The sequence below is a fragment of the Leptonotus elevatus genome, chromosome 15, assembly GCF_054856555.1.
Source record: "Leptonotus elevatus isolate MCC_2025b chromosome 15, RoL_Lele_1.0, whole genome shotgun sequence".
Lineage (NCBI taxonomy): Eukaryota > Metazoa > Chordata > Actinopteri > Syngnathiformes > Syngnathidae > Leptonotus > Leptonotus elevatus.
The window spans coordinates 11,351,939-11,366,210 of NC_141253.1; the positions used below are offsets into that span (position 1 = coordinate 11,351,939).

Below are 14,272 nucleotides of genomic sequence, written 5' to 3' on the forward strand. Positions count from 1 at the left end.
TCTACTTAATTGTGGCATTTAAGCACAAACTATGAATGTTAAAACTAATTTAGAATCAGTATACATTATAGTTGTCTTAACATTTTGCACAGGAATTAATTTTGAATAAATGAAACCTTTAAATGTTTGTTGGGTTTATTAGATTAAAATCGTTTTGAATGACTGCAAAAAACGAAATTTTATTTTCATCATTTGATCATTTGAAGCACTCCAAAATTGACAGCAGAACTAGTCTTTTTGGCTTTTGAAATTGTCTATTGTGTTGTAGCTTCATGCAGAGAAAATGTATGGATTATATGCACACACTGACAAGAATGTGAGCTGTTCCGATTGACTGGTCGAAGGTCAGGAATTTTCTGACTGCACATTGGCCATGTAATGGTTGCAAGACTCATGATACAGGGTGGGGTAGGCAAAACATATGTGAATAGAAGATGGGAAGTAAACAACAATCCGCACTGTAGGTGGAACTTCAAAGACCATAAAGGCCAATATCCAAAACAGAGAAAATGATAGCTGCAAGGGACCATGACACAAAGAACCCTGCCTGCTTCAGACCCACAGATGTTCAGAAAAATGTAGAGGACATGAAGTAGCTTGTTGACTGCTTTGAAACAAACACAAATGAGGTGCTCTTTTTATTCCTTAAAACATTTTGTAGTTTGAAGATCTGCTGATATTCTATTCTAGTTATTGTGCATTTTGTGGCAAATACTTTATTCATGTTTCTTATTGGCTGTAAAGGTTTGAAAGTTCAGGGTTATAGTTTTGGACAGAGATTTTTCTACCTACCCACACCGGACAGTTGGAGAATGACTTATTTCCAGATGTGCTATCAGTCTGCATATTATAAACACATTGACCCCTTTCTTGACAACATGAGACAGTAGCAACAGCCAGCAGTTGGGGACGATGCCTCAGCACTTCTAATCAGCTTAATGTTGGCTTACTCAAAGGCCCTCTTTCATGCGATGCAGCTGCAGAGTGGAGGGTGTGACTACTGGCATAGCTGGCCGATGCAGCGAGACCGGTTGGTGATTAACAAATGTCTGTAGACTTTGGAATCTGGGGAGCCCAGTCTGATTGCTTTGTCCTGCGCTGATCTCCACAAAAAGGTCTTCCAGGTTGCTCCGTCACGCTCCCTGCTCCTCCCACCCTTCCCCTTCAGGCCTGCTATATCCCCCTTCTGCCCCTTCCCTTGCTCTCCTGAGGGCCTGCAGAACTCCCAGATAAAGAAGTTCAAACATGCCTTGCATTTTTAGACCCCCTTGTGGAATGTCGTTGGCGGCTTCCACAAAACGAGTGGAAGCAGAGGAGAGGCTGCACTTCTCCCGTCTTTTTCCGCAAAGGGTTGCTACAACTCTCCTCAGAGCGCAAACCCTGGCATTTCTCAGAGAATAACCTGATGCTACAGATAATGTCCTGAGAAACGAAAGGCGGAGTCGGGCTGGTGAGAGTGTGAGATGCTTTCTGCTGAGCTTGTGTTGTACATCTGGCTGATAGATTTCTGTCAGCACTTCCTCCGTGACAGGCCGCCCAGCCCTTTTTTTTTTTCGTTGAGGCAGAGGATCAGGTCCCTGTGTCCATGTTGTGCTGCTGGCTGGCTGAACACCTAAGTGCATGTAGTCAGCTCTTAAAATGGCTGCCCTTGAAGCTCAGCTCAGAGGAGGATCTGAGCAGCTCAGTCACCGCCTGTCAGAGCTCCAGCAGACTAGATGAAAGCAGATGTATTATCGCCCCCATTAACTGGTGTGGCAAAGTGTAGGCTCCACCAACTCTTGGCAGATGGTGTTTTTCTTTCCCCCCTCTTGATACCCATGTCAAGAATACTGGCATTTGGAGGCCACTTGGTGGAAAACTGTGTTGAAATGCCAAGAGAGCAGGGTGTGGTTGTAACATGACTCCTAACAATGGATCCCCTGCTTGCTCAGGGCCATTGTGGCTCACGTGGACCTCTTCCCTGGTCGACCAGTCGCACGTGGAAAGCTGGTTGGATTCTGCCTCAGTCTGTGGAGTCTGGATTTTCTAGTATTTAAGTCAGTGGGCTGACTGCTTTAGTACAAAGGCTTATATTGTTGCTCAAGGGCTATCGTTCACAATTCACATCAAAGTTGGAATAGGAAAAGGTGTATAGCTTCTAAAGAATCATTCAACCTTTTAAAACATTAACCACTGGTCCACACGAACAAAGCAGATGATCTTGATGGCTTTAAAAACGTTTTATGCATTTGTCACCGTGACACAAAAAAAGTAAAGAAATTTCGTTACAGTCCGATTCATACCAAAAGCCAATCACATATGATAATAGCAAATGGAGGCTCCTTTTTTCCGTTTGTAAAAAAGCTAACTAAACATCCTATTTTAGAGCTAACTAAACATACTATTTATTTTACGCTTCTGTAGCAGAAAATAGCTGAACAAAAATTACCTCGACTGATAAATTCATCGTTTCTTTCCCACTGGCTGTCCTTGAAAACAATAAAAATGGAGAGAAAAGGAGAGATTCTGCTGCCCCTTCTTTCCTGCTGTTGTCAGTATTAATCCGGAACATTGGCTTGTTAGGTCTGTAGCTAAACTAGGGATGGCTTGATAGCACTTTTTCATATTCAATACCAATACCAATACCAGCCTCAAAAATCGGCCGATACCGATTCTATACCTATCCGATTCTTAATGTCACTCTAAAAGTTGTAAATAATACGTGGATGTAATTTGCTTCATATTGACATGTACACGTGTACGTGTACAACAAATATTCTGGTCCCCTAAAGAAAGAAGGAAAACACACTGAAATCACATGTAACTACTGTGGCTTTATTAAAACGGCAGACATAAATGCCGCCAAAATATGTCTGTGGGTCTGTCGGCTTCTACTCACCTGACAAAAACACAGGCACATGGCAACTATGGCGACAGGTTGTCTGTGCTATGGCATGTCGCGCAAAGTGAAATTGAAAGATATATAGTTTGGGTTTATGGATGGAATTGGATTGGTTCTAACAAACATAATTCGATACCGGATCAGAATCGATTCTGATCCAGTGGATTGGATCAGACTATCGTGATTTTCAAAGTAAACTCTTTTACTGCCAAACGTTATCTAAAAAGACAACACCTACAGTGCCAGCCATTTCGAACATTTTCACTCATCTTTCAAGGCAAACAGAGTATTGTGTGCTATAGGGCTGAACGATTATGGAAAATAATTGTTCCGCGAAAAAAACACTAACATTCTGTAGCAATCCTTGTGGGTGGGTCGCGGGTTGTGTAGTTTAAAGATAGTATTAACATGGTGTGGGGAAACACTGTTAATTGTGCTGTACTCATAAAGGTGCAATGTTACAGGGATTTCAAACAATTTATCTGTGAAATGATTCTAGACTATGACAATCCAAACTACAGACAAGGCTGAAGGAGCTGTAAAAGCCATCATCCCTCAATCTTTTTTTTTTTTTATAAACACAGTTGATACAATTTGATGGAATGTTCTGCTCTAAATGCTTTGTGGAGCTGCTGTCCAGCTGTTGCTTATCCCAAGGTAATAAAAATGGGATGAATCAGGCCATAATCCCTCTTTGGTCCCTCCATTGTTTCTGGAATGATGCTACGCTAAAAAAAGGGGACTCTTACCACTACTATTACAACAAACATCATCCGAGTGATTTGGTCACCATTAGAGGTTTACAAATTGAATTCAGAGCTCTCTCTTCAAGTGTCTGCTGCTAGCCAAATAGATGACTTCCAGGCAGCCATAGGCTTTATTTGATACTTATTGAGGTCTGTAGGACAGTGGGCTTTCCTCAAGGAACTAGACATTTTACACTTGATTATAGTTACTTATTGCTGTGGTGGTGGTCATTGTTGCAGTATTGTTTTGTCCATTTTGGCATAACAAGGGATTTTGTTTAAAGAAAAAAATTGTTTAAAATTATACTGTCAAGACACTCAACCCAACACTGATCATAATTGCATTTAGAATGTGTTTGTGTTTTATTTAATATTTAAAAAAATGGAATTTCATCAACAAGAGTTGAGGGTTAAGGTTAGTAGTATATAGTAAGGCATTTTCCCCATAGTCCAGTTTTTTTTTCCCCCTCATACATTTTTGCCTTTTCCAACCAGCTTAGCACCACTAAAATCTACCTGCATTATTCTTGATTTTTTTAAAAAGATGCTGCAGGGAGGGGAGAATGGTGTTTATATTATCAGCACATGATCAAGATGATGAACAAACAAAAAATAAATGGATTGTGCGATTCCTTTTATTGACAATATGATCCCCTTTTTTTGCAGCGCCATCTTGAAACAGAATACAAAGATTCTCGTTTACACTAGCTTTAAATAAAGGGTCGTTATTAATCTTTGTTTGTAAAAGTTTTGTTATGGGTAAAAGTTTTGTTTTGGCCGCATTGCAAACTGCGGTCCTCAAGGGCCGGAGTCCTGCAGGTTGTAGAGGTTTTCCTACTCGAACTGCAGCTGATTCCAATTAACACAATTGTTATCAGGCTTATGCAGAGCTTGCTTGTTGACCTGATCAGGAATCAGTTGTTTTGAAGGGAAATATCCAAGACCTGCAGTAGTCCAGCCTTCGAGGACCAGATCTCGCCATCCCTGCAGTATATGAAGAAGGAATGCACTTGATTCCTTGGAGGCAACACTAACAGGTTATGTTGTATTATTTTTTTTTTAATCTGAATACGTTTGTCTGTTTTCTTCCCAGGTTTCCCTGATTTTCCAGGGAGTGCTCCCTCCGTTTAGTGATGGAGGTACTGCAGTGTGACGGCTGTGACTTCCGCGCAGACTCATACGATGACTTGAAGAACCACATTCAGGAAGTGCACACAGTCTTCTTGCAGCCCGCCGACGCAGACGATTCGGACTCGCTGAAAGACGAGGAGGAGGAGGAGGAGGAAGAAGATGACGACGATGACGTCAACCAGGTGGTGGAGGAAGCAGGAACGCAGGAAACCAGAGACAAAGATGACAAGAATCACACACCTCCTAAAGCTGGAATGAGTAAGCCTCCATTATAAACAGTTAATTTATCCAGCATTTAGACACACAGTTCTGCATAAAAGGATCATTGTTTGTTTTAATAGAGGTTCATGAATATGGATTTACTCAGTGATGCACAACAGCTTCAAAATGGGAATCGCAGGTTAACTGAAATATGGCCAAAGATACTATCATAATAATACAGTGGTAGTGTGTCATTAAATAAAATGCCTCAAATGATACTTATTGGACAGATTAAGACAATTCATATCTTAAAGGTGACATTTACTCCCCAGCAATTGGTTAATTAAACGCTTAATGGTGATATTTACTCACCCTGGCAATTAGTTAATTAAAACAAAATAACTATTGGCAACATTCTTGACATTGTTGTAACTCACTGTTCTTAGATTCAATGGTGATTATTAAAATTTGGCGATCACTTTAAAAAGTCAAACTTGGTATATTAGGTGGAAAATGCAAGATTGAACAGCATTGATGATATCTGATGTTGCTGTTTCGATTTTGCATGGTGAGCGATTTTGATGCTGTAATATCAATATTTTAGCCCAGCCCTAAAAAATGTCTTTTTCCCCCTCATTTTGTCTCTTGTTCCATTTCTTAACTAGTCTATATGTATTTAAACACACAGGTGTAAAACACAATATATGCAATTATCACATAAAATTATATTTTGTATGCCGGAACTGCCCCAATTCCCTCTTGTTCATTATGATGCCATCTGGGAGCCAAAAGAAAACGGGGTATATGGTGTCACTTGACTTGATGTTAAAATCCAGCCTTATATAGCAGATGTCTAATGCATTTACTAATCTTTTGTTCAGGTCCCAACTCTGCTGACAGCTCCAGCAAGGCATCGCCGAAGCAAAGTGCAGAGACGCATCTGCTGTTTTACCAATGCAAGTTCTGCGTCCGTTACTTCAGATCCAAGTCGTTCCTAAGGAACCACAACAAAAAGGTGCACAATGTTGTCGAGGAGGATGTGGTCGCACAGATATCATCTCAGACGGACATTTGCAAGGTGTATTCCTGCCAGCATTGCGCCTACAAGACTCCGCGCAAAGCAAGAATGATGAAACACCACGTTATGTATCATAGGCAAGTTCCCTCTGGGGTCTGCAGGGTTGGCTCAGAGAACGCCGAACCTGACGAGGAGTCGTGCTCATCCAGCAGCCTCGTGAGAGGGACGTTAGCCTGCGAATGGTGCGACTATCAGACTGACCAGGAGGCCAACTGGACCAGTCACGTGGTCAAGGAACACAGCAACAAGGTCAATATAGTGTCAAGTATTCCTACACCGGAAGGGGATGCAGATGCAAACTCACCTAAACCTAAACCAGATTCCCCATCCCAAAGCCCCACTAGATCAAAGACAGCGTTGACTGAAGAAAAGGAGTCAATGGGAGAAATGCTTGAAAAGGCATCGGAGCAGATTGGTGCAGTCACTCCCCTCAGTGCAGAATGCTCTGTTTCGCCTAAGAGGCCCAACAGTGGCAGTGAGATAGATGCCAACTTAATAAATGAAGAGGACTCAAGGAGCAGCTTAGAGGGTGAAGATGAAGAGCTAGGTGATATAGATGATCCCAACTACACTGGAATATTGTCGGCAGACGCGAAGCAGCTATTAACAGATGAGGACAATAAGTTGCTGGAGACAAAAGGAATACCTTTCAGGAAGTACCAAAACCGTTTCCAGTGCCCCTTTTGCTCCTTCCTTACCATGCACAGGCGTAGCATCTCGCGCCACATTGAAAACATTCACCTCTCTGGTAAAACAACAGTATATAAATGTGATGAATGCCCATTTATTTGCACCAGCCCTCTTAAATTAGGCACGCACAAACAGAGCCACAGTTCCTCTGATGTGGAGACCATGGACCTTACAAGCGACAGCCCAGAACCTCACAATGACAGCCCTGGGGAGCCCGTTAACGGGGGAAATGTAAGTATGCCCAAGATGAATGGAAAAAAGTCAACCAGCGTGTTGAACGACCAGCAGAATCCACATCGCTGCACGCTCTGCAACTACTCCACCACCACTCTGAAAGGACTGAGGGTTCACCAACAGCACAAGCACTCCTACTGTGATGACATGGATCCGACCGTCTTTGAAAGTCAGTTGGCCGACCAACTGGACACGGATGTAGCATCCTCACCAACCTGTCTACAAAAAACCCAGACCTCCATATTAGGGCTCGCCACCAAGAAACCCTTAGTCAGCGGTAAACGCGCGAGGAAGTCCATCAACGACTTGCCTTTGGATTTGTCCTCGGTCAAAAAGAGAACGAGAATTGATGAAATTGCAAGCAACCTTCAAAGCAAAATAAGCCAAAGCCAGCAGGACCTGATCATAAATCTGGATGACATTGATGACGAGGACATGGCAGACGATAAGAGCCATGTTGGAAGAAACCATGATGGCAAAAATGCGGTCTTTACCTACAACATACTGCAACCTCACACAAGGGATTCATCTTACAAGGGAGGCAGGATAGGGAAAAGAAAAAGCAACCCTAAATCAAAATCCAGCAGCCTTCCTCTATCCCTGACTCTTTCTGATGACAGTGAAAACATTTCAGGTGATCTGACTGATAGTCGAGAGGCTACCCAAGAGAACAGTGAGTATTCCGGGGATCCTGGAATGGCGCGTTTCTACTGTAAACACTGTGATTACCACAACAAGTCTGCTCGTAGCGTCAGCACCCATTACCAGAGGATGCACCCTTACATCAAATTTAGCTTTAAATACATCCTGGACCCTGAGGACCAAAGCGCCGTCTTTCGCTGCTTGGAGTGCTACATTGAGTACACGAACTACAACGACCTACACCAACACTACATGGATCACCACCCAGAAGCCAGCAATGTGCTCAACTTTAACCAGCCCAATTTGGTTTACATGTGTCGCTTCTGCTCGTACACAAGCCCCAATGTGCGAAGCCTAATGCCTCACTACCAAAGAATGCATCCCACAGTGAAGATCAACAATGCAATGATCTTCTCCAGCTATGTCGTGGAGCAGTCGCATAAGTCTGGCGAATCACAGACTCTGAGGGAGATATTAAACTCTGGCCCCAAAACGTTAAACTCAGCCACATCCACTCCAAGCTCCTCCTCAAGCCCACTGCTTAAAACGGTGTCCAAGACCCCTGAATCAGGCACAGAGATGGATCCACTCAAGGACGCCGGAAGTGTCGTTGTGTATGATTGTGACGTATGTGCTTTTTCTAGCCCCAACATGCACTCTGTTTTGGTCCACTATCAAAAGAAACACCCTGAGCAAAAGGCATCATATTTCCGTATACAGAAATCTATGAAAGTTATCTCCGCAGATCAACCCGTCGCTAACTCCTCGTTTAATTTACACACGTCATCTACCCCCAAAAAATCAAGCGCAGCATTATATGGATCAGACGAGGATATGTTCTACTGTAAACACTGTATATACAGCAACAAATCTGTTGTGGGAGTGTTGGTGCATTATCAAAAGAGGCACCCCGAAGTAAAGGTGACAGCCAAATACATCAAACATGGTGCCCCCACCCCAGGCTTGCTGAAACTAATTGATGAATTACAAATTGCAGCGCCCAAGCAGTTTATGACGCAGTTCCCAAACAATGGTCATGACGGCTCCAACAACTCAAGCCCTAAACCTGGAAGTGGAGAGAAGTGTGAGGATGAGCTGTTCTTCTGTCAGCACTGTGATTACGGTAATAGGACTGTCAAAGGAGTGCTCATTCATTACCAGAAAAAGCACAAGGAAACTAAAGCTAACGCTGACTTAGTGCGTCGTCATACCGCCGTCGTTCGGAGTCAACGTGAACGTGCACAGTCGAGCAGCGTCGCTTCTGCCGCTATCCCAGACCCTGAAAACACTGCACCCCTACGTTCGCTGAAGTGCAGACACTGTGCATACACATCCCCTTATGTCTACGCCCTCAAGAAGCATCTCAAGAAGGATCACCCAACTGTAAAGGCCACGGCCTTGACCATTTTACACTGGGCTTACCAAGATAGCATTCTGGAGGCGGGCTATCACTGTGAGTGGTGCATTTACTCCCACACTGAACCCCAAGGCCTGCTTCTCCATTACCAAAGACGCCACCCTGAGCATAATGTGGACTACGCCTACATGGCCAGCAAGCTTTGGGCTGGGCCAGAGACCACTCAACAAGGGGGGAACCTTGAAACAAAACATTACAAATGTAGGGACTGTGCCTTTGAGGCTTGCACAGTATATGACATAACTAGTCACTATAAGGCAGTGCACCCCTGGGCGATCCAAGGGGACGAATCTGTTATTTTAGATATTATTAAAGGAACACCTTCAGTGGAGAAGATGCCCAAAGAACATGCATCTTTCAATTGCCAGTCTGTCGAAGATGATGGTGCTCTCTACATTGCCACACCACCTCGAGAGAGCAACCCACATCCCGCTCACTCACGTTTATCTATTTCGAATAATCCCTATCAATGTACTGTGTGTCTGTCTGAGTACAACAGCCTCCATGGCCTCCTCACCCACTATGGCAAGAAGCACCCCGGTATGAAAGTCAAAGCGGCAGACTTTGCACAGGAGGCGGACATCAACCCCAGCTCTGTGTACAAGTGTCGCCACTGTCCCTATGTGAACTCCCGCATCCATGGTGTCCTCACCCACTACCAGAAAAGACACCCATTGGTGAAAGTCACGGCGGAGGACTTTGCAAATGACATTGAGCAAATCGCAGACGCAAATGAGGCAGAGGACAAGAACAAGACTCAAAGGCAGGGCTACGGTGCGTACAGGTGCAAAATGTGCTCGTATACACACGGGACACTGGAAAAGCTCAAAATCCACTATGAGAAGTACCACAATCAGTCGGCCACTGAGATTTTCACTCCTGGTTTGACAAGTTTTTCAATCAGCCAAGACACAGAGCCAGTAGCGGAATGCAGCTCCAGTCATACATCAAGCGCAGGAAAAGTCCAGGAGGTCAGTGATGTGGACTTCACCCTCTCACAGTTACCCATCAATAAGCCAGAGAAGCATGCCGTGTTTAAGTGTCAGCTTTGCAAATACTTCTGCTCCACCCGCAAAGGCATTGCTCGCCACTACCGTATCAAGCACAACAATGTCCGTGCTCAGCCTGAGGGTAAAAACAACGTCTTCAAATGTGCGCTGTGTTCATACACTAACCCTATTCGCAAGGGCCTGGCGGCGCACTACCAGAAGCGCCATGATATCGATGCATACTATACCCACTGTCTTGCTGCTTCCAAGACAATGACTGAGAAACCCAGCAAAGTAATATTACCGCCTCCATCCGATCATGAGAATTCAGAGATGAGTGAAGAAGTCCGCTTAGCTGTAGAGAGGCGAAAGTGTTCTCTTTGTCCCTTCCAGGCATTCAGCAGGAAGAGCATTGTGTCACACTATATTAAACGTCATCCAGGTGTCTTCCCCAAGAAGCAGCACGCTAGTAAGCTCAGTCGCTACTTTACTGTCATTTATGCCAAAGAACCCGAGAAACCCGAGGATTGTCCTGTGGAAGAGGACGACAAGGGGGTGTTGGAGGATGTCCCCGATTCAGAGCAAGATGGGGACTGGCTGCCATTCAAGTGTCTCAAATGTTTCCGGTTGTCCTTTAACACTGGCCTGCTGCTGTCTATGCACTACAACGACCACCACAGGGCAGACTTCAAGAGGGACTTTTCAGTGTCACCGGACCCTGAGGATGATGACGACAATGCCTGTGAGTCCTTCCAGTGTTCCCATTGCGAGCTGAAGTTCCTGTCACTCCCCACGCTCGCCACGCATCTGCTCAATCACAACGACGAATTTCAGAAGAGGGCCACGAGGCATGAGAGGAGACGTCAGCTTCTCAGCAAACACAAAGCAGCAGCCGCACCAGACAGCAAGTCTGAGAAGGTGAGAGAATGAGTGTCTTAGTAATTATCCGTCATAATCACAAGGGTTAGCCCTTGTGTTGTCTTGCGGGTCAAAAGTGACCCACTACCATGTTTAGCTGTAGAAAAAATATCTAAAACTACAGTTTTCCAACTTGAAACTTTGACTTTTTCTAAATGGACCCCATCATCAGAAAAAGTGACACGTTGTTTTTGTTTATCTTTCCATGTGGGCAGTACACCACTAGGGTACAAAGATTGTCTTATGGGTCATTTCTGAGCCATGAATTTCAAAAGCATTTAAACACCAAACAAAAGTTCAAAGGCCATCACAAACTCACTCTAGCACATGCACACATCAAAGAATATGGACTGTTGTACGAATTGAAGTTGCATTTTTCCTCCATCTAAATTCCTCCAACCTAACCCCTCCAAAGCTGCCAAAAACATTCTCAGACATGATAAGAACAAATTCTATATAGAGGATAATGGCAATAACCCGTAGAACAACGGGAGTAAACAGAATGTTAAGACCGCACGATGGTTAATGCATATTTGACAATAGTTTCTAGGTTTAAATGCCATAGAAAAGTAACTTATGCTCAAATAAATACACAAGGTGATGACTTTTCTACTTATAGTCAATTAAAAACAAAAAATGCAAATCTGAAATAGGTTTTGTAAAGTTGCCTAACAGATGCCAAATAAAATGTATCACACCTTTTCTGTGGGTCCTTGACAGGAAAGCTGTGCAAACAAAGCTCCCATAGGCTTCAGGTGTAACTTTTGTGTTGAGGTGCACACTACCATCCGAGCCATCTGCAATCACCTGAGGAAGCATGTCCAGTATGGAGAGGTCAAAGAGGGACATGTCAAGGTAAATGTTGTTTGACGCATACTGTTGTATGTTTTCCCCATTTATCTTTCCACTTGTGTTTCATTGTCCAAAGCAGTGGCGGTTTTTGCTATGGGCAATCTGGACGACCGCCCAGGGCGCAATATATTCGAAAGCGCAGTGGCGCACAGGCGCTCAAAAAATCTAAACAAGACTCGCTAGTTTACTCGCTAGACTACCGCACATTTCCACGTCGAGTTAGTGGAGTGAGTGCTGGGGCGCCCTCATCGTCACGTCAACTTGCTGATGAGACTCAAATCGGAAGGCAAGGGTGAGGGGCGAGTGGGCGATGGGTCAATTTGCGACTGAGACTCGAGGCAGGCAAGGGGGAGGGAAGCTGATGTACGCGGCCAGCGCACAGTCGTCCGCCGGCCGAATGACCGCCCACGTCGTATTTATGTAGCAGTGGATTTTAAAAAAAGTGATGCAAAGCAACTCATTGGAATGGGAGCCACCAAACGTCAAACCTCAATCCAGGCTGACACAGTTGACATCGCTAGAATTCCTTTAAGTTCTCACGTTGCAATGTTCACGAGTGGCAAACTTTTATTTTAATCACCACACGCACGCACACACACACACACACACACACAGAGTGATGCAGTTAAACGAGACAGTTGAGGTTAAACAGACCTACAAACGCATGCAGGCACACAAACACGACAACTTATGTTGCAGGATAAAATTATTTATCACACTGCAGTACAATGTGAGTTCAATTCAGTTTTTTTTTGCCAAGCTTGTTAATGTTGATAACTGTCACCAAATTCTAATAAACAATGCACTTTACACATGATCCTTTTAAATTTATATTTTGCTTAGTTTTCACTGAACCCATGTAATATTGTTCTTGTATAAGTCTTGCTGTAGAGGCAAATTAAACGAAATAACACAAAATAAAATTAATATTAGTACATTAATAACAATAAGTAGGAAAGTCCATCCATCCATCTTAAAGAATAAGTAAGTATCAATGAACCATGCAGACGCCATAAAAAATTGAAACGATGCAGTCTCATGCTGAGTCAAAGACCAAAGAATAGAGATGTCTGACAAAAACCACGAGATATGAAATTTTGTCCATATCGTGTACAGCCTTAAATCCAACCAGCGAAGGAAGGCAACTGCTCGCCACTCGCAGATAAAAGGGGCTGGGTCACTCCTTCGGACATAATTGTCTACGGAAATGGGTTGCGCCTTCGTTGCTAATCAACTTTTGAGTTGAATAAATGCACACAGAACTACACCATTGTTTTTCTTTTGTCTTAGATTTCATGATGAACTGCCGCTTTTAAGTGACAGAAAATATTTCTGAGCACTTTTGCAGTAGTCACAACGCCACTGTTCAACCTGAAGAACATTATATTTAGGTTGAAGAAGTGTGCCAAACCCCCACACACACACCCCAAAAAAATGTAATGCAAACAGCCATTCACAGTCCCATTCATGCCTGTGGACAATATAGAGATGTCCAACATTTCTGTGCTGGGGTCACACAAAAAAGCCAAAAGGAAAACACTTCGCCATGCTCACTCAGTTGTGTTTGATGAGATTGTCCAGTGTCTTGATAGATTGTTCTTGAAAAATTATACAAGCATATTGCTGTTGACTCTAGTTTTTGTGTATTTGGTGCAACTGTCATTTTAAAGCCGTGACAGCCTTTCTGACTTCACCACCGCAGCATCCTTATCTGTTCCCTGTGATCGGTTTCTCTTGACGCGTGCATCTTGTTCTTTCCCATTGGCTTTCGCTAGCGACAGAGGCGTCTGCCAGCTTCCACTCGAGACAGCACAAGAGAGGGAGTGGGGAGAACAGAGAGAGCGGTGAGCTATTACTTGTAGGATAGGGGCTTGTATCTGTTGGAGGAGCATTAGTATTCTGGGGAGACTGGGAACAGGCCTGTGGAAACAAGGCCTTAACCAAACGGAGGACATTAATGGACTTGATAGTCAACCAGCACACTTCACCATAGCTACAGTTTTATTTATGCGTTTTATAGAACCGTATCAGGTGATTCTTTTTAGAGACACTCTGGAGAGGTTCACTGTAGAGATGTCACATCTTACATTATAGCTGCATGAAGTGCAGGGCTTCCACAAGCATGTATGAGCCTCCTTGAGGCTGTAAAAGAAGTTATGGTGATTGTCCGCCGACTTGTGACAGCCACAGAAAGCCTCTGCAAAAGATGAGGAGAGATAGAAATAGATGGAAAAACAGGCCCTCTTGCCAGTAGGCTGAAATTAAAAGAAGTTCAGCGCACAACACTAGAATAAGGATTAAGAGACAAAGTGGTTTCAGATGTAGTATCCACAGAAGCTCAAGCTTTTGCTGAATGCTTGTCCTGCTTCTCCCTGTTGAGTGTAAAGTGCGTACAGGGAAACTCTGTTTGACAGTTCCGTTCCTGTGCTTGTTTGTCACCTGAAATTGTGTTGAAGTTACCTATGTTGATGCAGATCTTATAATTACAAATAT

General features: G+C 43.7%; 1 protein-coding gene across 4 annotated transcripts in view; it reads left to right on the forward strand.

Annotated features, from left to right (window-relative positions):
• Positions 1-14,272, forward strand: part of znf462 (zinc finger protein 462) — a 50,383-nt gene that overhangs the window by 22,545 nt on the left and 13,566 nt on the right. For all 4 annotated transcript variants that reach the window (XM_086097610.1, XM_086097612.1, XM_086097609.1 and 1 more), the window contains exons 2-4: positions 4,721-5,016; positions 5,841-10,927; positions 11,648-11,782. In XM_086097610.1, coding sequence (XP_085953736.1) covers positions 4,761-5,016; positions 5,841-10,927; positions 11,648-11,782 — 5,478 coding nt within the window. In that variant the 5' untranslated portion in view covers positions 4,721-4,760. The remainder of the gene's footprint in view (positions 1-4,720; positions 5,017-5,840; positions 10,928-11,647; positions 11,783-14,272) is intronic.